At 50.2% G+C, this 25,229-nt stretch overlaps 1 protein-coding gene across 1 annotated transcript; it reads right to left on the reverse strand.

The window, feature by feature from the left end:
* Window positions 1-4,474: 4,474 nt before the first annotated feature.
* LOC144717181 (neuronal acetylcholine receptor subunit alpha-5-like) lies at window positions 4,475-21,938 on the reverse strand. The gene is made up of 6 exons (XM_078592528.1): window positions 21,786-21,938; window positions 13,183-13,334; window positions 12,700-12,744; window positions 12,227-12,336; window positions 9,840-10,710; window positions 4,475-5,638 (listed from the first exon to the last, which is right to left on the reverse strand). Exons 1-6 carry the CDS (start codon window positions 21,841-21,843, stop codon window positions 5,468-5,470), a joined length of 1,407 nt encoding a protein of 468 aa, XP_078448654.1. The 5' UTR covers window positions 21,844-21,938; the 3' UTR covers window positions 4,475-5,467.
* Between the last annotated feature and the right edge of the window lie 3,291 nt (window positions 21,939-25,229).

The following is a 25,229-nucleotide window of genomic DNA, read 5'->3' on the forward strand; positions in this document are numbered from 1 at the left end:
GACTTAGGCCCCTTTAAAACGGCAGCTGTACCAACACACTGCCTCTTGAAGGTGGGGAAATCCCGCCTGCAGGCATGCCCAGCGTGACGCAGCTGATAATGCCGATCACGTGACAGAGCCTCCCATTCACCTCCCGTCCAATGGCACATGCGGGAACAGAGGTGGTACTTTTTTTTTCTATTTTCGTGTTATCCGATTGAGTCAAACGAAACTGAGCTATGTAGCTCTTTTTCCGGAGAGCGACCTGGCCACAAATGATAGCTCAACGAAGTGGCTTATCACGTGCGAATTTATAGCAGTCAAATAATCGAAACGCACGTCAGGTGGAAAAAACCCAGAGGATCCGGATACAAATCCACCTGACCACGGGTAAAACATACAATCAAAGTGAATAATCAAATTGATAACAGAAGAGTTATTGATGAATTTAATAATCGGATATCTCAGCTCAAATTCGATGCCTGAGTGCAGATAAAACATTTTTTTGTTGCTGCTGAGGATGATGATTATTTTTATTTTCCTTCCTCAATATTTGTCTGGATGTCAACAGTGGCACCCTGGTTGACGCACACCGCGTGATCAACCCACTGACCACAATTCCATTCCTGGTCACAGCCACCAGCTTCTCGTGGCGAGTGACACACAGACCACTCTTCACCCCTCCTTCACCAACCCACATTCACCAGCATGGTGAAGTATGGTCAAACAACTCCCAATGACCGACACGACAGAGAAAGGCTGTAAAATGAATCAGTGATCGTACATGTTATGTTTATCGTTTATTGTTAAATTTGAATCACAGTTCCTATGATCACTGTTACGTTGTTTTTATAGCTTTATTTTTGTGATTTCGAAAACGTTTTGGATTAGCCATATTTGTTTGTTGTTGTACAGAGTCAGACTGATAACTTTAATCTAAATTGTCTTATGGTTGTTATTGTTTGACTTGTATCCCACTGGGATGTTTGCACACAGCGTTGATATGCGGTGCTTTTTCTGGAAGACTTTGCTGTTTTTTCCGGGATTTTTTTGTTGCGTGTGGTCACTTTAAGATGTTTCTTGTTCTAGATTTGAAGTGACCTTGATACAGCTAATCTGGCTGTGACGGTCCCACCTGATGACGGAGACTTGTGTTGCCTCCGAAACGTCGTGATTTTTGTTTTTATTTTATTTTACTTTCTACGTGACTTTACCGAAAAAACCTAAGAAGATGTTTCTTGTTCATGCTTTTGTTTGTTGCGGTTGCACCCGATTCAAGAGCCGAATGGCTCACAGGGCTATACCTAATAAATGAACTAAACTGAACTGAACGCATGACCTTAACATTAAGAATATACAGCACTCTTTATCGTAAGTATATATCATTGGTGTCATTAAAGGTCACATGCTACAGTGGAAGATTACATTACTTGTAAAGCAATTTCAAAGCCTACGCAACAACAAAGTTGTGGCCTGACACCAGAGAACCCATCGATGGTTAAGTCTGTAGGCACGTAACGATGCATCGATTCGTCAATCCGACCTTCATTCTCACGCTCACGATACAGGCATTGAATCACGTGTGTTTGAGACTCGATTATTTTCGATGCATCATTGCCGCGTGTTTAATTGGTTCTCATGAATGCCGGAGAAAACACATGAGCCACAGTGGCAAAGGGAAAAAAATGCAAATTTTAAATCGAATCGCGATTACCAATCGTGATTACGCGTTGAATGGCGAAGCGGTGAATCCATACATGCCCACGAGTGGGTAAGTCGCTTGGTTTCTGGAAGAAGGCGACAATTGCATAAAACACTTCCACTATATGACGAAGGGGGGAGTGGGGGTCATCAACAATCAGTCGATCAATCACTTTGGTGAACATTTCAATCACAACTTCGTAGATTTGAACCGAGTACTTGCGGAGCACTTGACATGGAAGGACATTGTATCACCACTCGTAACAAAGAGGATATTTTCTGTATCACGGAGCAAAGACAAAACAATTGTCTGGCAATCTAAACACGTGCGTTTAAAATGAGTGAATATTCATTGCGGAGTAACAGCAATCATCACCCTCTCTCACCATCCCGCCCTGACGTGGTCTCACCTTGCATTGGTTCTTACAACCTACAGCTAGTCTGAACGAAACGAAAATACTCGTCATCGGAAGAAGAAGAAAAAACGTGCTCAATCAGTAAAGACGTCATTTCGACATCAAACTGAAACCTTTTTGCAAGGAATCATGTCTGCATTAACCAAATATACTTGTGGTGAACATGCAAACAACAAAAACGTGCTCTGATAGTATATGATGCATTGCCTTTGAAACTGATTGGCCCACACCAGAGACAGCTCTCTTTAGAGCCTCGTCTCAAGCAGTGTTAGATCAGAGGACGCCGAAAGGCGAACAGCACACAGACAATGCCCCTATCACGACATTGAGAGCTCGGGGTGAGCAGCTACATCATGGGACCTCCCTTGCTACACGTATCTGTGATGAACGCAGACTTGATTCCTTGCAAAAAGGTTTCTGTTTGGTGTTTTAGCATCTTAACACAACGGTTTTATTGCCAGAAATGGTCAAACCTATTCTTATACGTCATTTCAAGTGTCTGTAACGTACTTAACCCCTCTCATATCAATCTCCTCTCCTCCACGCATTCTCCTACCTCTCCCCTTTAAATCTCACTCTACTCCCCTCCACGCACTCTCCTGCCTCTCCCCTCTCGTCTCACTCTACTCCCCTCCACGCACTCTCCCACCTCTCCCCTTTAAATCTCACTCTACTCCCCTCCACGCACTCTCCCACCTCTCCCCTTTAAATCTCACTCTACTCCCCTCCACGCAGTTTCCTACCTCTCCTCTCTCACCTCACTCTACTCCCCTCCACACACTCTCCCACCTCTCATCTCACTCAACTCCCCTCCACACATTCTCCTACCCCTCCACTCTCATCTCACTCTACTCCCCTCCACACACTCTCCCACCTCTCCCCTCTCGTCTCACTCTACTCCCCTCCACACACTCTCCCACCTCTCCCCTCTCATCTCACTCTACTCCCCTCCACGCACTCTCCTACCTCTCCCCTCTCATCTCACTCAACTCCCCTCCACACACTCTCCCACCTCTCCCCTCTCGGCTCACTCTACTCCCCTCCACACACTCTCCCACCTCTCCCCTCTCGTCTCACTCTACTCCCCTCCACACACTCTCCCACCTCTCCCCTCTCATCTCACTCTACTCCCCTCCCCGCACTCTCCCACCTCTCCCCTCTCGTCTCACTCTACTCCCCTCCACACACTCTCCCACCTCTCCCCTCTCATCTCACTCTACTCCCCTCCACGCACTCTCCTACCTCTCCCCTCTCATCTCACTCAACTCCCCTCCACACACTCTCCCACCTCTCCCCTCTCGTCTCACTCTACTCCCCTCCACACACTCTCCCACCTCTCCCCTCTCGTCTCACTCTACTCCCCTCCACACACTCTCCCACCTCTCCCCTCTCATCTCACTCTACTCCCCTCCCCGCACTCTCCCACCTCTCCCCTCTCGTCTCACTCTACTCCCCTCCACACACTCTCCCACCTCTCCCCTCTCATCTCACTCTACTCTCCTCCACGCACTCTCCTACCTCTCCCCTCTCATCTCACTCAACTCCCCTCCACACACTCTCCCACCTCTCCCCTCTCATCTCACTCTACTCCCCTCTACGCACTCTCCCACCTCTCCCCTCTCATCTCACTCTACTCCCCTCCACGCACTCTCCCACCTCTCCCCTCTCATCTCACTCTACTCCCCTCCACGCACTCTCCCACCTCTCCCCTCTCATCTCACTCTACTCCCCTCCACGCACTCTCCCACCTCTCCCCTCTCATCTCACTCTACTCCCCTCCACGCACTCTCCCACCTCTCCCCTCTCATCTCACTCTACTCCCCTCCACGCACTCTCCCACCTCTCCCCTCTCATCTCACTCTACTCCCCTCCACGCACTCTCCTACCTCTCCCCTCTCATCTCACTCTACTCCCCTCCACGCACTCTCCTACCTCTCCCCTCTCATCTCACTCTACTCCCCGCCACGCACTCTCCCACCTCTCCCCTCTCATCTCACTCTACTCCCCTCCACGCACTCTCCCACCTCTCCCCTCTCATCTCACTCTACTCCCCTCCACGCACTCTCCTACCTCCCCTCTCATCTCACTCTACTCCCCTCCACGCACTCTCCTGCCTCTCCCCTCTCGTCTCACTCTACTCCCCTCCACGCACTCTCCTACTCTCCCCTGTCATATCACTCTACTCCCCTCCACACACTCTCCCACCTCCCCCCTCTCGTCTCACTCTACTCCCCTCCGCGCACTCTCCTACCTATCCCCTCTCATCTCACTCTACTCCCCTCCACGCACTCTCCTACTCTCCCCTGTCATCTCACTCTACTCCCCTCCACACACTCTCCCACCTCCCCCCTCTCGTCTCACTCTACTCGTCTCCACGAACTCTACACTCCAGAAACCGGCGACGTTCTGCAAAAAACTTCAGTCGACCGCCGCTCATTGTTCCCTGCTGAGCAAGCAATCTCAAACTCCCTTCCCCAGCCATCTGTGCTGTCAACTCTCTGCCCCGATTCAAGTCCAGGCTCCGGGACCGTTCTCTTATCCTCTGCTTTTTTTTTGCCTCCCTCTCTTTTTTATTTTATTAAATGAAATAAACCAGCATGCCTCCTTTCACCTGGATGCTCCAATCTCGTTGGCCCGTTGTTGTGTACGTGTCTTCGAACTGCGTTCGGACACTCTGATGAATCCGACGTGTGAGATATTGGACAAGTCATTCTGGGAACAGCGACAACGATCCGTGTGTGCAGAGTGAAAATGCCTATCGCAGACCCGGTGGCTACAACGCAATGCGCGTCGACGGGAGTGTGCGTGCGTCACGTGGGGTCCCAGTGGCGTGTGGGGCTTACACAGGGGGCAGGGTGTATAAGTGCTGCAGGTTACTTTGGTGGGTGAGAGGTGACCACGATCAGCCCGGGAAGAGACGCACAGGGATAACGGCTGATAATAAAACATTACAGGCTGCCGTCTGCGTCTGATTTTGCCGTATTGGCAAAGTGTTATTATGGCAAACGGGTTTTTTTTTTACAAAGCTGCACCGTTAGGAGTTGTGCTTTTACGGTAATTCATGAAACGTTCATGCTGAAAAGCATGCATTAAATAGTTTTCTAGTTTTCGCTACGTAACGGTAACTTCTTTCGCGCAGGCAACCGCAGTTGCGTTTTTTGTTCTCGTAATATCCAACAGTACGTACAAGAGCTGCGGATAAACTAGCATGAGGCTAACGGTTGATGAGACAATATAAAACGACCAGCCAAACATGCCGCGTGCGTTTGCGTGTGTGTGCTTGCGCGTTACGAACAAAATCTCCATCCAGTTAAGGCAAGACAAAAAAACGTGTCTTCTGACGGTTGCAAATATAATAATTATAATTATTATTATTTAGGGGCAGGGGATTTCGGTGAGGTTGACGGTATGAAGTCAAAGCTACGCCAGGCGTAGATTGTCGGAAGGAAAATGAGTATGGATCCGAAGACCGACACCGACAAGAAGGTCCACAGCAATATTCTGTCCACGACTTGAGCCACGAACTTCCAGTCTTCAACGACCTTCAGTCAAAAGCACACGGGGCGCGCAAACGCGTGCAAGGGTTAAGCTAATCCACGGCAGCGATAGCAAATCGAGAACAATGTTGTATCCGCTATCGTCGCCAAGGAAGACGCTAACTTTCACGGACATTGCATGCAGTGGTTGCACGGTAGGGGGCGGGGCAATGTTGCTTTGTGGACATCTGTGACAAAGAGATTCATAACTCATCAGTTTCCTCCAGCATAAACACATATTCTGAATCTGATGAGTTGTTTCCAGGTAAACATTTTAATCTTTACAAATTAGGGCCACGACGCCGGCCCACAATGGTCTACTCCGTTCGAATGGCGTCTTTCACGCCTGCCGTGAACCAGACGGCACGTAGCGTTGTAAGCTTAATACACCTGCAGAATTAACCAGGGCGGCCTGCCGGATTGGCACCGCAAACCTCTGCAGTCAGCGGTGAACGAGCTGACGCTGGGACCATTGGCACCACTTCAGCAAGAGCTCTCTGCACGCCCTCTACAGGTTGCAGGTGCACGCACTTCAAACGCGCGTTTCTCTTGACATGTACGTGGGTGGCTATCGCATTGCGTCTCGGGACGTGAGTCCACACCATCTGCAATGTTCACGGCGCGTATTTGTATCGCGCGCAGTGGTTAATTAATCTCGCACGGAATTAAACACGCCTCAATGTAAAGTGGTTATAAAGTTAAAGTTATATGAAGTGAATATTCTATGAAGTGAATGATCTACAAAGTGAATCTTCTACGAAATGAGTGTTCTACAAAGTGAATGTTCTATTAAGTGAATGATCTACAAAGTGAATGATCTACAAAGTGAGTGTTCTATCAAGTGAGTGTTCCGTGGTGGTTCATGATGTTGATCGCCGGGGGGGGTGGAGTGGCGGTGCGGTGGTTTGCGCACCCTGCAACGAACCCAGCGACCAATATCTGAACCGGTCCTGGAAAATCCCTTCCCCTGCCCCACACTGGTACGAGGTAAGGAGACCTTTCATCTAGCAGTGGATTGCCAAAGGGGCTACACGTACAAACACACGTGTGTCGAACTTCTTCTGCACCGTAAAATAACTATTCCAGTGACGTACCTACTATGCTCACCATTGGAACCTCCTTTGCCAGTAGCAAAATATGATAATTGTTTTTTTACCCTTTTATCTGGTCATGTTTGCATTGACCACAATACCTGCAGTCGGAATGCAAACAAAAAACACACAACTCTGATCAAGTATGCACTCTCCTTGAAATTGATTGGTCCACACCCGAGACAGCTTTTCTTAGAGCCTAGCCTCACATGGTGTTGGACCAAATGACGCCAAAAGGCGCACATCTCAAAGATGAATTACATTCATATTCTTTGGTTTTTTCGATAAAGTCACAAATCACGACGTTTCGATGGCAACACAAGAGGTCGTCATCATCGTTTTGCCTGATGACGACTGCTTGTGTTGCCATCGAAACGTCGTGATTTTTGTATTTTAGTTGTATTTCTAACTACGTGAATTTACCGAACGAACCAAAGAGTATGGATTCCTGCAGTCACGAAAGCTTCAAATCAAGATTATACCTACATTACTGAAATGTAGATTTCATCCCTGATGATTTCACCAATAGTTTGGTGAGCTCAGCGTAAGCCACTCTGATTTGGTTTTCCAATTGACGTGGCCAATTTTGATCTGGCATCTCAGTGGAGTTCGTCCATGGTGAACATTGGGTTATGTTGAGGCCTTCATCTAGTAGTAGACATGTCATGGACGATAATGATGATATTAATAACCGCCAGGTGGTTCAATAACTCCCTGGGGGACCTTTATTCAGACTGACTGACTCTATGTATGTTGAACATCTTCCGCACTTCACGGAGCCAACCGTGCTAATCGGAGGTGCGGGGAAGGAGCGACACGACCCAGGTCCAGTTGGGTTGTCTGGGCAGCACAGAGTCTTAGGGAACAGAGAAACGAGGCTTTCGTGCACGCACACATCCACACAGTCGCAGAGCCACTTAGTCACACAGCCACATAGATGCCCCTGTGGGTGTCGGGCGCGTTATCCCTCCTGAATTGTGTTCTCAAGGTTTGACCTTGCATTTTACACGCTCCGTCAGCTCCGCACCTCGCGTGCAGGGTGCAGGCTGCACTGGGTGGCTTGTCGTACAGCGGAAGGAATAGATGGAGCACACACACATACATAGCCCAAGACAGAGAGCACGCGTATAGCCTGCACAGACTGTTGGGGCAAGTGCTGTTAGCGAGTAGCACCTATGAAGGCCGGCACGGCACACGAGGGGGTGGGTGGCCAACACCACGCCTGGCCGCCTTTGTCTCCCCAGTGGCGATGTTTACCAGAGGTGTGGCCTCGAGTCATGCGACTTGGACTCGAGTCAGACTCGAGTCATGAATTTGATGACTTGCGACTCGACTTGGACTTGCATAACAATGACTTTGTCCCACCTCTGATGTTTACACACCACACCATGGGAGGCCCAGGACCGATTCAGATAATCGTCACCGGTGTTGGCCGTAAGCAGGAATCGAACTCGGGTCGCCGGGTTCGTAGCGCAGCACGCTAACAGCTGCACTACCGCTCCCCACTCATACATACATACTTACGCATGTACACTCACAACCCCCAAACCACACGCATCCATGCACACGACTACGCATGAACGCCTCTGTGCACACGCAGCCATGAGTGCAGAATGCACTCCCACACAACGACACACACACACGCGCACGCACTCGCCTACATGTGAATGCGTGAGTAGCAACCAAGCTCTAAATAAATGAGTTTTCAACATAGATGATGTAAAGGTGCGTAGCCCCAGTGGTTTCCTAATATCGGAAGGAAGAGCATTCCAGACGAACGCAGAAGCGCATCTGAAAGCGGGCGATGCGGTTGACCGCCATCTTTGTTGGATGGCGAGCAGCCAAAAGCCGCCGCTGCTGCTTCGAGGATGAGCGGAGTTCGCGTGATGGTGGTTTATGCTACTTGACGAGATCAGCGAGGCGTTGTGGTTCATTTGTGGCGAGCACTTTGTGTGTGTAAAGTATGTAGGACTGCAGTGGAGGGAGTCCCGTAGTGTGTGTCAGAGTGATCCACATCTCAGGATAATCATACGCTGATGCCAGAGTGACAACCGAGGAGACGCAAGGCCTTTTGGCCATTTCTCCTTTTGGTCGCGGTTAAGATCGCCTGTGATTTGTCCGCGACTTGAATGACCAACACTGTGTTGGGCATTCACGATTTAGGCACCTGTTCTAGGAACAAATTTGAAAAGGTCACCCTCGATTTGGCCAATTGATGTGGTCCCTCCTGCTTCGATCCCTTCTTAATAAGCCACATTTGATATTTGACCACTCTTAGTTGGCCAGAAAGATTTGACACTGCTTGAGCATATTGGCACATGGCAGAGAGGAAAGTGAAAACAAATGACGCAATGTGCAGTGGGCACCTACTACGGGCTATCTGTCCATGGATCGTGATCATGTTGTTGATGACTTCTGAGTTGTCAGCCCTTCATTGAGCCGCTCTTTAATTGGCCACCTGTGATTTGGCGACTACTTAACCGGCCATCCGCGATGTCGATGCTTCTGTTTTGATACATTTGGTCTCTTGATTTGCCCTCCTACGGATTGGTGCCCCACTATACACGCACTTCATACCGCCGCCTGTGCTTCGGCTGTGAAGCGCGCACACACAGACACACACACAGATCAATACATACAGACGCACTCCGCATGCGAGTGGCATCCGACATTCGATCCACAGGCAAGCGACGAGAGCCATTACCGCGATCTTCTCGGCTCGAGACGTCCCACACGCACTCGCTCACCGCACCCAATCACCCACCCACTCACCTACTCAACTACCCACCCGTTCACCTACCCACTCACTAACCCACCCACCCATTCACCACCGACTTACCCGTTCACCCACCCATCCACTCACTCACCCACTCACACACCACCGACTCACCCATCCACCCACCCACCCACCCATTCACCGCCGACTCACCCATTCAACCACCCACCCACTTCATCACCCACTAACCCACCCACCCACCCGTTCACCCACCCACTCACCCACCCATTCACCATCGACTCATCCACCGACTCACCCACCCACTCAACCACCCACTCACCCACCCACCCACTCACCCACCCACTCACCCACCCACCCACTCACCCACCCACCCACTCACCTCTCGGACTTCGTTCTCCTTCTTGATGTGCCGCGTGATGTAGCGCACCGAGTCGATGGCCGTGAGGATGAGCCGCTCGGAGGCGCTGGGCGGCGACTCCCCGCCGTGGCAGGCGCATCCCGCGCGGCCCGGATCGCCGTGGTCCGCCTCGTCCGACGCCGTGTAGCGGTCGACGTGGCTCCGCATGCACAGGATCTTGGGCAGCTTGTGCAGGAAGAGCTGGCGCACCCAGGGTGCCATCGGGTGGTGGGTGGACGATGAGCGGTGGTGCACGTTGATGACGAACACCGTGATGATGATGGAGAGCGTGACGAAGATCATGATGAAGAGCAGGTACTCGCCGATGAGCGGAATCACCTTGGACGAGGACGGGATGATTTCCTCGATGACCAGCAGGAAGACGGTGAGGGACACGAGCACGGAGGTGCACAGCGAGATCTTCTCGCCTTCGTCGGAGGGCAGGTAGAAGACGAAGACCGTGAGGAAGGAGAGGCCCAGGCACGGCACGATGAGGAAGAGAGTGTAGAAGAGGGGCAGCCGGCGGATGACGAACGAGTACGTGATGTACGGGTAGAAGCGGTGGCCGTCGAGTCGCACGCCCTTGTTGCCCGTGGCGTTCAGGAACTCCCACTCGCCGTTGTCGAAGTACTCGCCGCGGTCCACGTCGCTGTTGACCATGATGAGGTCGACGAGGGTGCCGTCGTACGTCCACGAGCCGAACTTCATGGAGCAATTCTGCTGGTCGAAGGGGAAGAAGGTGACGTCGATGGTGCACGAGCTCTTGTAGATGGCCGGCGGCGTCCACTTGATCCGGCCGTCGTGTTTCACCACCGCCTTGGTGACGATGGAGCCTTCGAAGCGGCCGTCGGCGCTGCAATGTGTGTGGGGGGGGGGCAGGAGGGTACGCAAAGGGACAGAGCGCGGGCGCGATGTCACCTCGGGAGCGCGCGCGGAACAACGACCCGAGGAGGTGCTGCGGAACGCTCGCCCCAGCCGGAGTGACATTGCCGAACGCGGGCCGTGTGCGCGCACGTGCGCGTGCGTGGTGCTGGCCACCCACCCACCCCCTCGTGTGCCGTTCTGTCTTTCACAGGTCCTCGCTAACAGCACTTGCCCCGACAGTCTGTTAAGGCTATACGGGGGATCTTTGTCTTTGGTGTAACTGGTGCGGTGTGTAAAAACATCGCCACTGGGGAGACAAAGGCGGCCGGGCGTGATGCTGGCCACCCACCCTCTCGTGTGCCGTTTCGGCCTTCATAGATGCTCGCTAACAGCACTTGCCCCAACCGTCTATTAAGGCTATACGGGGGATCTTTGTCTTTTTGTGCATGTGTGCCGTGCAACATAATCCATTCCAGACAACAGGCTGGTTATAATCTAAGCGCTGTTCAAGGCCATACCACACTGAAAAAACTTTCCAAAAAATGTAACTAAACAAAAATGTTGTCAAGGTCCCATCGTATCGATGTCACTTAAAGATGTGTCCTGCATTAGATGCATGTGTTTGTTTGTGTGTGTGTTTACCCTGCATTGCAAACCCTTGCCATTTGTATTGTGCAAATGACATGAATTGAATGCGTTATGAAAGTTGACGTCACTGTTTCTTTAAAACATTATTGCTGTATAAGCATGCAGAGTCTAAATGGTTTTGATGTGTTTCTTTCTTTATTGCCCTAGAAATCCAATTGGAAAAAAAATACAATTACATTCGTAATTACATAAGAGCACCCTCTTACGTTAATTTTAAACAAATGCAATTACATTCTGGTAACATTTTGTAAATAAGAGAGACATATTGTTCTGCTATGTACACAGACACGTAACAAAAACCCAACTAGATTCCAAAGTTGCGTTTCCAATGGAGCCGTTGGCCAAAACGAATGTGAATCAAACACGTGAGCAGCTGCGATGAATGGCTCTAGTGAGGGGGGCATGAGTCGTCATAGTCCACGCGTTAAAACGTGCAAAGAGCACGCGTGAAAAGCAAGCGCTCAATGTTAGGAAGCTCAAATTTTCAATAACAACAACAAGCGTATCCATTCCACGCATCACAGTTGCGCAAGAGATAAAGTGCACGATGACTGGCGACGATGATGTACCACCTGGACGGCAACACATCAACGTCATTTTACTTTAGCTGTCTCGCGAACATACTCCCCCCCCCAACCACAACCCCCGGGACACGACAGAACGACGCGCAGACAGCCAGACATCCAGCCACGTGGCCTGGTTTGTGGGCTTCTGCCGCGGGCCACTCAAAAAAATGTCAGGCCGACGTGCAGATGCGTTCGCCTTGAAGTCGCGTTTCACGTGTTCGAGTGAGCGGGACCCCGTGGTTATGTAAACGCCGCAATACAAATAACAACCGCACACTCGCACGCACTCACTTGTCGTAGAGCACTATGTCGGGAAGCCATATCGAGCTCGCGGGAACACGGATTGAGTTAATCCCGCCGTAGTCGTCAGGATTCCATCGGAGATTAATATCCAGCCACTCCTGCCAAAACACACACCGGTTACGCGTGCACGGACAGTTTAGGGCAGGGGTCGGCAACCTACGGCTCCGGAGCCGCATGCGGCTCTTTACGGGCTGCTTCTTGACGATATGTACGTATGTACAGTATGTACTCAGATGCATTGCGGCTCTTGAAATACTGAATTTTGTACCGAATTGGAAAGAAATGGCTCTTCTTGTTATTTTGGTTGCCGACCCCTGGTTTAGGGATTCATTTGCAGGAGCAGCATCAGCGGTGGTGGTGGCAGCAGCAGCACAATTCAATGTGTGGGCACGCACAGGTATTGAAATCTCCCCGTTAACCACATTTCTATCGAACGTTGTGTAACTGCGGTGCCGGATTACCTGCTTCAGCCAGACATTTGTGGTCATGAGCTGGTTTTTTTCATCCTGAAAAAAAGATAAACACAGGACAAGCTTTACGCAGTGCCCATGAAGGTGCCATCGTTATCAAAGACTTGTTATAATTAAACAACCATTTAAGTCAGATCAATGCAACTATAAACGAACACGTAGACTTGCACGTTTCAATATTTTTATAATGGTGATCATCCCTCTGAACCTCCGGCTGCCGTGCTACAGCGTTTGGCGACACGCGCGTTATCGAGATTTGAGAGAATCCCCGGCGTTTTGCGGACACCTTAGCTTTGATTGTTGCAAATGCTTTCTGTTTTTTGCCGTTACAGATTTATCCAAGCGTTACAATATTTAAAAAACAACAACAACAACACCACCAAACAGCCGTAGGGTATATAAGCCATATGCTGCTCTTGTTTCAACGACAACAGTTTTGATCTGCCGTCGAATTACAATTTTCGGAAGGCTCACCACATCCACCAGCTGGGCAATGCCGAGGCCAAACTTGACCTCCACCGTGTCGCTGAGCCTTTCCACAGGGCGCACCCACTTCTGGTAGTCCTTCAGCATCCTCTTGAGCAGCCGGTCCTCCAGCTCGGCCAGGGATAGCGACGGCACTTGGGCTGCGTGGTCCGGAATAGTGGACACATGTTTGTTGTTGTTGTTGTTGTGTGTGAAAGAAGTAAAGGTGCAGCCATGCAGTGCTTGCTCGCTCGCGCGACTGCTGAGCGGGAAGGTCCTCTTACATAGAGAGGGCGATCGAGAGCGTGTCCTCTATCGGATATTTTTGGCCTACTCTTCAATGCTATGAATGTTCTAAAATGTGTGGATGAAGGCCACTCCGCACTCGATACACACTACACTCTGTAGGCCATTGGGGATATTTGACCACACGTCGCCACGCTGGTCGGTGCAGATTGGTGAGGAATAGAGATGTTGGGGGTGGGGGGAGGTGAGACCGGTTCTTATATTGCTCGCTACTGACGTTAACGATGGTCGGGATCGACTCAAGACTCCCCAGGTTCATCGTACGGTGCACGAATCACTGTGCCCACCACCCTAGGTCGACTCAGCCTAAAATGAGTACCTCGTGTGGTTGTGTAAACATCACCACTGGGGAGACAAAGGCGGTCGGGCGTGGTGTTGGCCACCCGCCCCCCTCGTGTACCGTTCCGGTCTTCATAGGTGCTCGCTAACTGCACTTGCCCCTACAGTCTGTTAAGGCACTACGGGGATCTTTGTACATCCATTAACGTGCAGGTTTTTTGTGGATCACTGTATCAATGCCACTTTGGGACGCCTCCATCCAGCTGTGGATTGATCATGGCTGATGATGATGATGCTATGTGTGTTTCTTTGGTTACAGGAAGCAACCTTGCTCAGTGCCACAAGGGTGCAGAGAAAATAATCCAGGTGGCAGGGTATTTAAGTGAAGTGAACCTAAACTATACAATGATCTCCCACGATCAATAAAGGAGGCTCCCCCTGTTGATGTTATTCAAATTATATTATGAACGTATTTGTATGATGCAGCATTCGCATGCTGATAGCTGCGTTGTTATTATTTATTTGTATCATTCCACTTCTTGCAGTGTTGTTATTTTATACTTACTGACTGTTTGTGGTCATTCTTTTTGATGAAACTGCGGACAAATGTTTTATTATTCATTTTAAAATGTTGTTTTTTTGTACATAAATCTGTTTGAGAGCGATCATTTCGTGATAGGCGCCATACAAAATTAAGATTAATTGATTGATTTAATGATCCAGGTACAACTGTCTGCTCAAACGACTTTGTAAAAATCTCCAAGACGATATAGACATGCATTACACTCCTGTTTAGGTTTTCGCGGTTGTCCGACGTTTCATTTCAGGTGCTGGGAGCTTCATCAGGAACTAAATATGCTCCCTGCACGTGCCGAATAAAATCACAGTCCAAACCACAGACACGTGGCAAATGCAACCCAACACTTGTCGGGAGAAAAAGAAAGTTCGAAAATAAGTCGTGGATTTCAAGTGACCTTTTGTGAAACCATGTTCAGTGATCCATGCCCAAAGTTGTGAAAATACTCTTCACACGATCGCCGTCACGAGCAACAACCAGAGTCACCTCCCCACACCCCCCATCATCATCGCACGCGCTTCGTGAGCCATCGCCCACGAAGTGCCACAACGGCCCAGGGCCATCCCACCACACAAATGTCGCGGCGCTCAATCTCCGCTCGATCGTCGTCGGGGAAATGGCGCGGCGAAAGGTGGAGACGCTGTTTACACCTGCGGCAGGAGCTGACGTCCTTGCCACGGCGACATTTCGTCAGCGTGCGGAATGAGTCTTGGCTGGACAGTTTATTGAACTGTCTAAACGCGCGCGCGCGGAGGGGATGGGGGTGGGGGGGGAGTGAGCCTGCTTAAAAAAATATTTACTGACAAAATTGCGTTTCATCCGCCGTGCCAAATAAAACTCAGTCGGACAGGTGAAGGTACGAGGTGGCGGGGAATTGACCTGTCTGCTGCGTGTGCAGTTTCATCCGGGGCACGTATCACAGCAATAATGCTTTCTCTTTAGCCTGGAAAGCTTCTCCGAGTCTCAATACTATTTTCAGGAGTAACCCGCAATTTTAATATTCGGCCTAATTCCGCTTTCAGTGCTTTGGCGCGTGGGAGAAAAAGCCGACTATTGAATTGATTCAAAGGAATCCACCAACATCGCTCAAACGTTTGACCAGGTTGTAAATACGAGCGGGCCAGGCTAACCGTAACGACTTACCCCTTGCATCATCCAGGTTTGATCCACTACGATAGCTTAACATCTGATCCAGCAAGCCTCGCCATCAGAGTAAATTATCACAGCTGGCCTAGAGCCAGAATCTTGGGTGGCAGGAACCCTAAGGAGTTCGAGTGTAAAAATCTGCACGCAATCGCCCATCACAGCTCACGGATCTCGCTCCCTGTTGTTGAACTTCAGTCTCATTCAGACTCGACGGTGCTCTCATAACCACGTAATGTCATTTCACGCGGGCCAAGAAATGTGCAGGGTTACGCGACAATTGACCAGAATGTAATTGCTAGCGGGGTCAAAGCTAAGTGGAACAAAGTTAGCCTGGGTCCAGCTTTGATCTGCAACACTGGCAATTCTTCGGTTGGAGCGAGAGAATGAGAGGGAGGGTGAGAAACACAAAATCTAAACTTTCTCCTCCAAGCAAAAAAAAATCAATAACACACATTTTAGAGCGAAAAAAAGCAATATCAACTCCACCTAATCGGATCCTGGGAGAAGCAAAAAAAAAATACTACGGCTAAGAAATGAGATCCGAAAGAGAAAATAGATCTTATTGAGAGAGAAAGCGAAGCATGAGGAGGGCATGCGGACGGCGATGTCGCACAGGTTTCCTGCAATAGATTGCCTGCTTAATGCAACATGATATTACGTCCGGTAATGATTGATGTAAATTACACCCATCTGCTGCGCTATGAGTCTCTGTATTATATTAGGCAATTACATAACGCGTCTGCGCCCGTCCTATGCTAAATCAATGAGGCGGCTCGCGATTTTTCAAAAGGCATTTGCCGCGCCTCGTAACGAGCCGGCCTCGCGATCCGATTGCGGGAGCGAGGCGGCTTGACTCCTCTGCACCAAATGACGTCTAAATCTCGAAGCATCGAGCCGGCAGCTGCCCCTGTGCACGTGACAGCCACGGGCTCTCATTAGGCACCGGAGGTCCTGTGATTTTTTTTATCCCCCCCCCCCATTCCCTCCCCCCCACCTCCCCTTGGCGACTCCCCCCCGCCCCCCCCGCCGCCTCACGGTGCAGTGGGAAGAGCCTGCAGGGGATGCAAGAAACCAATTAGGGGACATTAACGAGACGGAACGCTAACTGGCAAGCGCGCAACGCAACAGAGGACATTAAATACCGATCTCCCGGAGCCGTCAATTTTCGCCCGACACCACTGCGGGAATGAGCAGCCCGTCATCCAGCAGTGGATTGACAACGGGGCTTGGACATCGCGAGGTATGCGATGCAAGCACGCTCGCGTCACGTGCTGGGGCCAGGCTCTCGTATTGACAAACTCAACGACCGCCGAAACGCATAGACTCGGCTGATTTTCCCAAGGGGGTGGGGGGGGCGGTTGCGCGCACAGAGCTGTGATTCATGTTGCTTTGCGAATGTAACGAAGCTTCTGAACAGGCTAAGATGCCATCTGTCATTGCTCTTGCGATGGCAAACGTCGTATTTATGTTTTATGTTCTTGGGTTTGGAGATAAGGCGCCATCTGTAGCCACGCGTGCGATTAATTTACGAGAAAACCGTAGCCGTTACAAAAAATGCGAAGCAAATACAAAAAACTTTGACGCAATAGAGCGTGTGAAATATTTACGAATAATATGCACGACTAACCAAACACATTAGCCTCGATCATCATCACCATCATCATCATCAAATGTCAAATATAAAGTTAAGGGAACAAATGCTAAATATCTCCTATGAAATATTTCATTAATTCATCTCGAATCCCTCGGTATTCGCGAGTGTTGGGGCACATCTGCCCATGCTCTTCTTGCCTTCATGCATGGCCGCCTCCAAGTTCTGTTCGCTTGCTGCAACATCGGCGTCATTAATGTTTCATACCATTCTTGTTTGGTTTCATGCGCTCATCTTATTTTTCATTTTATAACTTTTTTACCGCAAGTCCTTCCTTCCAACAAGGCCCTCGGCCGACAATTACGCAGCCAAAAAGGGTCCTCCTTTGCGCCCTTTCATGTCAACCATCTCAGCCTTGCGAACGTTTTTGGATAAGCAAATCAGGCAAAATAACTCTCTTACGACTACACTTCTCTCTCTCGCACACACACCTCGCCTAAAGCATTCTAGACGACATAATGCTGTATGGAATCTGTAATTATCCTTGCGAAATCCGATGAGCTATGAAGCTATTTTTTTTTATAGATTATCGTCCGGTTTGTTAACAAGCAACTATTCAAATGTTGTAACATGGTTGAGAATACATCACAGCCGCGCTCACTGATAGATGGTCAGAGTGGCAGTACATAGGTGAGTGCTTGAATCTATCTGTGCGGATTTGTTGTTATAATCCTCTCGTATTATTTGGGATTCCTTTGGGTTATTCCAGTCTCGTCGCACGTGGCATGAATGAAAATGTACCAACATCTGAATTCAGAGTCCTCCTGAAAATAGAGTCTTGAGTCTAAGGAAGGCTTCATTTACAGTTTGTTTGCCAATCCAATGCTGAATCAAGCTTCCCCACCAATGTCATGTAGGTCATTGGAGTTGTTTGACCATACTTCACCACGATGGTCAGTGCGGTTTGATGAAGGGGATAAAGGCTCAAAACTGGTTCAAATAACACATTCCTGCAGAGGGAGCTGGTAGGAACGTTGGGTTGCTCGGTCAATGGCCAGGGTCAACGGCGGCGTGGTGTGTTCCGCAAATATGGTCGACTGTGAGGGCGGGCACAAGCCGGCGTGAGAAGGTTAAACGTTGAGTTTAATAAGGGCACCACGGGGTGACCAGCCTCTCCCCACCCAGCCCCACCCCCCCCACCCAGCCCCACCCTCCCCACTCAGCCCCTCCCCATCCAGCCCATCCCCACCCTCCTCACCCAGCCCCTCTCCACCCTCCCCTCTACACCCAGCCCCACCCCTCCCATTTTTGGATGCACGACGGACGGACACAATAATCCCCTGTGGGCTGGTGTAACCAGAAGGTTCTTACCAGTATCACTCTCTACTCATGCACGTTAGCATTGGTTGGGAAACAGTACATTTTGGTAACCGCTGCGCCACCGCTCCACCCCCAGAAGAGACTTACCTGAGTAAAAAAAAAAAGTTACTGTAACAATCATACATGATAAACACAACACGTGCAACATGTCAAGCACCGGGGAGGCAGATGAGGTGGGGAGCGTCTCGGCAAGCTATGTTGAACGTGGCATTGAGCATTACCCCCATCGTCTCGATGAAGTGCTTTGTCCAGTAACATCTGGCTACCCGGAAACAATTGTTACACAATCACGATACTGCTGATGAGACCCACAAAGTGCAATACTGGCCCAAGAGCTTGCTCGTGTGAAGAAATGCTACTTGACCATAATATTGGCTCGGAAAGCCAATTTAGACTAATGGATTTCAAACACATATTTTAATTCTCATTGTTATGTATACTCTATGTGGAGCTGTGTCTAGTTTGTTGTCCTTCCCCAGCACCTCCGATTTTTACGGTTGGCTACGTACGGTGCGAAAGAAGTTCTACATAAATCGAGAACGGAGTTGGGCGTATATTATGCTTCCGCAAATCATAAGATGCGCGCGCCATTCTGCGAGACGTAGCCTCCCGTCTGCGGATGAGAAGTCCCCACAAAGCTCCACTCCCCCCCCCCCCCCCCCGTGGCTGATCTACGCTTGAGGTGTCTCCATCCGCTCTCCGGGTGGCCCTCCTTCACCTAGCGCCCTTTGTTTACGCGATGACACGAAGAGGGGGGGGGGGGGGGGTCACGTCGCGCGTAAGGCGAGGTCAGCGGCGCGCAACTCGGGGAACAAAAACATCAACTCGCGGGTCAGCTCGCTCGGCGTGTGACGGCTGTTTGTTGTTGTTCATGTTGTTGTTGTTGATGTTGTTGTTGTTGTTGATGTTGTTGTTGTTGATGTTGTTGTTGTTGATGATGTTGTTGTTGTTAATGTTGTTGTTTGTTGTAGTTGATGTTGTTGATGATGTTGTTGTTGTTGTTGATGTTGTTGTTGTTGATGATGTTGTTGTTGTTGTTGTTGATGTTGTTGTTGTTGATGATGTTGTTGTTGTTGATGTTGTTGTTGTTGATGCTGTTGTTGTTGTTGATGATGTTGTTGTTGTTGTTGTTGATGATGTTGTTGTTGATGTTGTTGTTGTTGTTGATGTTGTTGTTGTTGTTGATGATGTTGTCGTTGTTGATGAAGTTGTTGTTGTTGATGTTGTTGTTGTTGTTGATGATGTTGTTGTTGATGCTCTCTCGTGGTCTGTCGCTCTCCTTTGGTTTTCCCCCATTGTGTTGTCAACTCGGCAAGCACGCCCACTGAGCTAGGTAGCTCTCTTATTCTTTTTTATAGAATTGACTTAACCACACACGAAGTGGATTATCGTTACGTGGAAATGTATCGCAGCCAAATGCTCTAAACCAGTGGTGCTTAACCTGTAGGGTGCGAGACATGGACAGATTTATTTCGACGGCAAATCATCGAAATACAATCTAGATTTGAAGTTTCCGTGACTGCAGGGATCCATACTCTTTGGTGCTTTCGGTAAAGTCATGTAGGTATAAAATAAAATCGATTAAATCACGACGTTTCGGGCGCAACACAAGCGTCCGTCATCAGGTAGGACAACCAACAGCAAGAAACAGCAAGGGCACGTAAGTACAACTACTTTGTGTCATCAGACCTATGTATGTCTTCACATCGGGGTGCAAGGCTACGGTAAATGTGACGAACCACTGCTCTAAACGCACGTTGATTCTAAATGTGGCGGGGGAAAAAAAACAAAGAGAGCCCGCTGAAAAATCCACACGACCACCAGGGAAAACGTGCAAACTACAAATGTACAGGCATCAGAGTTTCAGGGTTGAACCCACGACCACCTGTGTACCAAGCGAGGTAGTTAACATCTCGCCACGGTGGCGCCCGCAAACAAGTGCAACACTGGGGCGCATTTATTTTATTTACGTTTTTGCTCCACCCGAGCAAAATTCATGTCGACGTCAATCGCCGTCGTATAAAACCCGACAGCGGCGTTCCCACAATTATCTGCCGACACTTTGCAAACACCGAGCACACAAAAGAGTGGCGATCACGACGACGGTGCTCGTGATGATGATGATGGTGACGATGTATTAATCGCGGGGTTCTCGTCGTCGAGTGAAACGTGATTCAGGGCGCGTGCGAATGCGCGATAACGCGACAGCCAAAACACGAGGACCCCACAATGGCACACGCGCGCACGCGCGCAGTGAACAAAACAAATAAATGCGCCGACTAAACCCGCGCTAAGCCTCCCTCTGTTCCCGTTCTCGCGCGCGTGTCGCGCTCGACAATTAAAGCCGCAATTAAGGGGAGGTTCGGCAAAAAAAAATCCCTCCCCTTTTTTAATGTGTTCGGGAGACATCGGCGCGATGAGATTGAAAGCGCGGACGGACATCTGTCGGCCGCGAGGCCGTGCGATCACCCCCCACCCCCCACCGCGCTGTCCCGGTTCAATGCCCAGTTGTTCCGGCTCGAGTCCGCGCCGCCTCGGATGACGGACGTGCGATTAGAAGGGGCTCGCGTGGCAGGCATGTCCACGCGTTGCGGTTTGCATATTAATGCGGCGGCAGATTGGGGGTCGCACTCCCTGTTGACGGGTAAAATGACGCGCCCCATAATCGGGGGTTGCGCTCTCCTCTGCGCGGCGCGGTCTGCGCCGCCCGGCAGCGATCGGCAGCGGAGAAGCGCAGAGCCCCTCACGGACGAGCCGACGTTCGCGGCTCGGGGGAGTTGCGGCTTCGAACTCGCGACAGAGAGAGAGAGAGGCGCTCGCCGACTTTGAGCCTTCCACACAACGCACAGACACGGGGAAACGCGATAATACGGCGTGGCGAGCCGCAGCCGCCGCCGCTTGCTGCTGGCTGCGAGGTCTTTATACAGCGCGAGCGCACGCACCCACGCACGCACCCACGCACGCACCCACGCACGCACCCACGCACGCACCCACGCACGCACCCACGCACGCACCAACACGCGCGCACCCACGCACGCACCCACGCACGCACCCACGCACGCACCAACACGCGCGCTGTGTTATTGTCTTTGTGTCCGCGTTTATCGGTGTACGTGCGTGTGTGCGCGCGCCGTAGAACGCGCTTCCGTGTGCAGGCTTCGTAATTTAAATTTCGCATAAAAACCGATCGGCGAATATTTTCTTTTTTTTAACGGAGCACTAACGTGGTTCTCCATGGGCCAACAGTGCTCATCGTGTCCGCGTGTGAATATGTGCGCGAGTCGCTGTGTGCATTGCATTCGATAGCTGCTGCTGCTGCTACATGGCACTCACCGGGCAGGGAGAGCATCACCGCCAGATACCCCACGATGCGCATCTGCAGTAAACGCATGGCCGTGGTGCGTCGCGCTCGCCTCCTCCACTCGACGCGGCTGCTCGATACACGCGAGACGCGAGATCACGGGTACTCCGCCGACTTCATTTCGGCAAGAGGAGCGTGGTGGTGGTGGTGGTGATGATGATAATAATAATAATGATGGTGGTAGCGATGGTGATGGTGGTGCTAGGAATAGGACGGCGGGGGTGGGAGTGGGAGTGCTGAACGCATGGATGATGGAGGTTGGGGATGAGGAGGAGGAGGGGGGTACAGGAGGACACCATTGAAAGCCGGGCAGCGAGCGCTCGCGCGAAGCGGGGTTCAGGTGTTCACAAGTGCGGACGAGCATGAGAACGAGGACGTTCGCACTTTATCGATCACATCGAGTGTGCGCTCTGCCCCCCCCCCTCCTTACCCCCCCCCCCAACACAATACCCCAAACCCTTCCCGCACCCCCACCGATATCCCGTACACTCGCTCGCCCACTCCCTCCCTCCCGCAACCGCTCATCCGCCCTCCTCTCTGCACCCACGGGGTGGTTTATGGCAGCGGCGCGTAATTCATTAGCCCGTTATTGTGGGTCCCGCAGGACGGCTTCCATATCGATCGCTCGAGGATTGAAATCGAAAAGCCGATCAATGGCGAGGAGCGAGAGGCTGTCGGAGCCTTCCGCCTCCTCCTCGTTCCCTCCTCGGTTGCCGGGATTGCCCGCTTTCACGCGTCACCCACGGCGACGCCTGCTTAGCGAGCAAGGCGCCGAGAGCAGCTTGTGCGCTGCTGCGGATGTTTCATTTGTGATTATTATATACTGTTTTGGGAATTGGTAAATATTATAAGAGATTGATGAAGCGGTGGCAGAGTGGTAAGCCCACTGCGTTATGAACGTGTTTCATCATCATCATCATAATCCTCCCCATCAGCCATGGACAATCCACTGCTGGATGGCACGCCTCTCACCCCAAAGCCGTCGCCATCTCTGCATAATGCTCCACGGGACAGCTCCTGCACACCAGCTGAGCGCGTACAACCGAGTTCAATTCCCGCTCACTGCTAACATCTGTGCGCGATATCTGAACCCCGTCCTGGGTCGCCCCCCCCTCCTTCCCCCCCACGTCCAAACTGCTGACCAGGGTAGTGAAGTATAACTAAACAACCACCCATCACCCACACGGCGTGGGGAGGCCTTCCATCCAGCAGTAGCTTGCCAAAGGGCTGTGCATTCTTACGATGTAGTAATGCAGGAAACTCTCTGTCCCACGCACGCCACGTGCATGACAAGGCGTTTGCGCTTTCTGCCTTGCGTCACTGCAATGTATTCACGTACCGTCAAACTTCTGTCGCACCGTACGTAGCCAACAATACTCATCGAAAGGTTCCAAAGTTAATTTCGATTTAAAGCTTTCGTGACTGCAGGGATTCATCTTCTTGGTTCTTTCGGTAGAGTCACGTAGAAGGGAAATAATAAAATAATACAAATAAAACATAATAAAACAATATAATATTCTACGTGACTTTACCGAAAGACCCAAGAAGATTAATATATAATGTTTGACAACTAGCAAGCCGATGTGATTTGCTGCTCAAATGAGCGGTATACACATTTAATTGACCTCGGAAGGATGATGGGCTGAGCGAATCCCCAACCGGAAATTGTAGACTGACGCTCTTAATCAGCGCTGGCTAATGCCCGTCCTTCCTTCATCACATTAACGTGGAGCGGGAGACGCAGCTTCATATCGACATTGCAGTGGGACATGTACGTCCATGCGTGCTGTGCATTGAGTGAGAATGAGCTCTTTGTGAATTAAAAAACATATATATATACATACAGGACGTTGCATATCCGCCCTGATCAATTAACCGGCCAAACCAAGTGTAAGCCGTCATTTGCTACAGCCGTTCACGAAGGTGACCGTTTCACACGCAGCAAATGCATCGTTAAACTCGCGATCAGAGTCGTGTGCGCTTTATACCTGTCCAGTAACCTGCTTGTGCACGGTTCGTGTCACGGTCATTTGCTGTAGACGTTCACACATCCGCCTATGCTTCAGACTCCAGTGAATCGGATTGCAACGTTGTACTGTGTACACACACACACATAGCTGTGTGCGCGTGTGTCTTTATTGAGCTTGTTGAGCACTAAAATATATATATACTGTTTCTACTACACAACTCTTACTGCCGTTTAATCCGAGTCACCAGGATTTCGTTTCTCAGGGAATTATTTCTGGGGCCCCCAACTCCCCGAGCCCCACTCTCACATCTGACAGCGAGTAGGATGGGTGGGGGGTGGGAGGGGCAATACTTTCTGCAACTCCGCCCCGGGCAGCTCTGTCTGAAATTTTAAATTGAACTTGCAAAGAAGCAACTTGTTCAACCGGCGGTGATGGCCCAATGTATATCTTTCTAGGATAAGACACCTTTTACAGTAGCATTTAAATTTACGTTCGATTACCTTAATGAGCATTACGGCAATCCCGTGTTTACACACAGAGATACAGACGGACAGAGTTAATCCATTAAAGCTTGCAACCTCGTAGCTGGGAAGCGTCACATAACAAGCAAGCAAGCTGGACGGACGGCGTCGTAGAGGATGGGCATGCGTCTGTGTGGCCGCACTTATTATCCAGCAAGCAATTCTGAAAGATTTACTCGTGGTGGCAACATGTTCTGCCGACGCAAAGGATTGTACCACATGCAGGCATTACGAATTACAGATAGAGGCCAATATCTCCCATTACCCCCAGCACATCTGGCTGGTTTATGAATGGCTTGTGAAGCAGCGAAATGGAATGGGTCAATTTATGTGTGCAAAATACCATTATGGGTATCCTGTAGTATGAAAAATTCATGTTGTCATTATGTGCGGCATGTGAAATGTTGCTGCTTCAGCGAATTAACTCTACTGGCTATTTGTTATTTCAGATAATATAGTTGGTCAGCGTGTTTGCCGCCGAAGCCAGCTCGTGTGAAGTTATTTGTTCAATTCCCTGAACCATCCATTTAACTATATCCTCATTGGCATCATCTGGACGCTGTTTTTATTGGTTTAACACGTAGGCTTTCGTGACCAATATCATCCATAATAGAGGTTGTTTTGGGTTAGATCGCGTAAATATATAAATGTGTCGTTAAAACCCGCAACCACCCGACACAGCCAACTAGTAAGGGTGACGAATTGGCACGTTATGTTTACGTGACAACCCTTAATAGTTGGCTGTGTCGGGTGGTGGTGGGTTTTAACGACACATTTATATATAACCCAAAACAATCTCTATTATGGATGCTATTTGAATTCTTTACTTTTATCTCAAAAGTCTGTCGGCAGTGTTGGTGTGGGATGTCATTCGAATCTGTGTTGTGTTTATTTTATGCAGGAAAGCCTCGCTGAAACTCGAGGC

Source organism: Lampetra planeri, chromosome 3 (genome assembly GCF_965212315.1).
Source record: "Lampetra planeri chromosome 3, kcLamPlan1.2.h2, whole genome shotgun sequence".
Classification (NCBI taxonomy): Eukaryota; Metazoa; Chordata; class Hyperoartia; order Petromyzontiformes; family Petromyzontidae; genus Lampetra; species Lampetra planeri.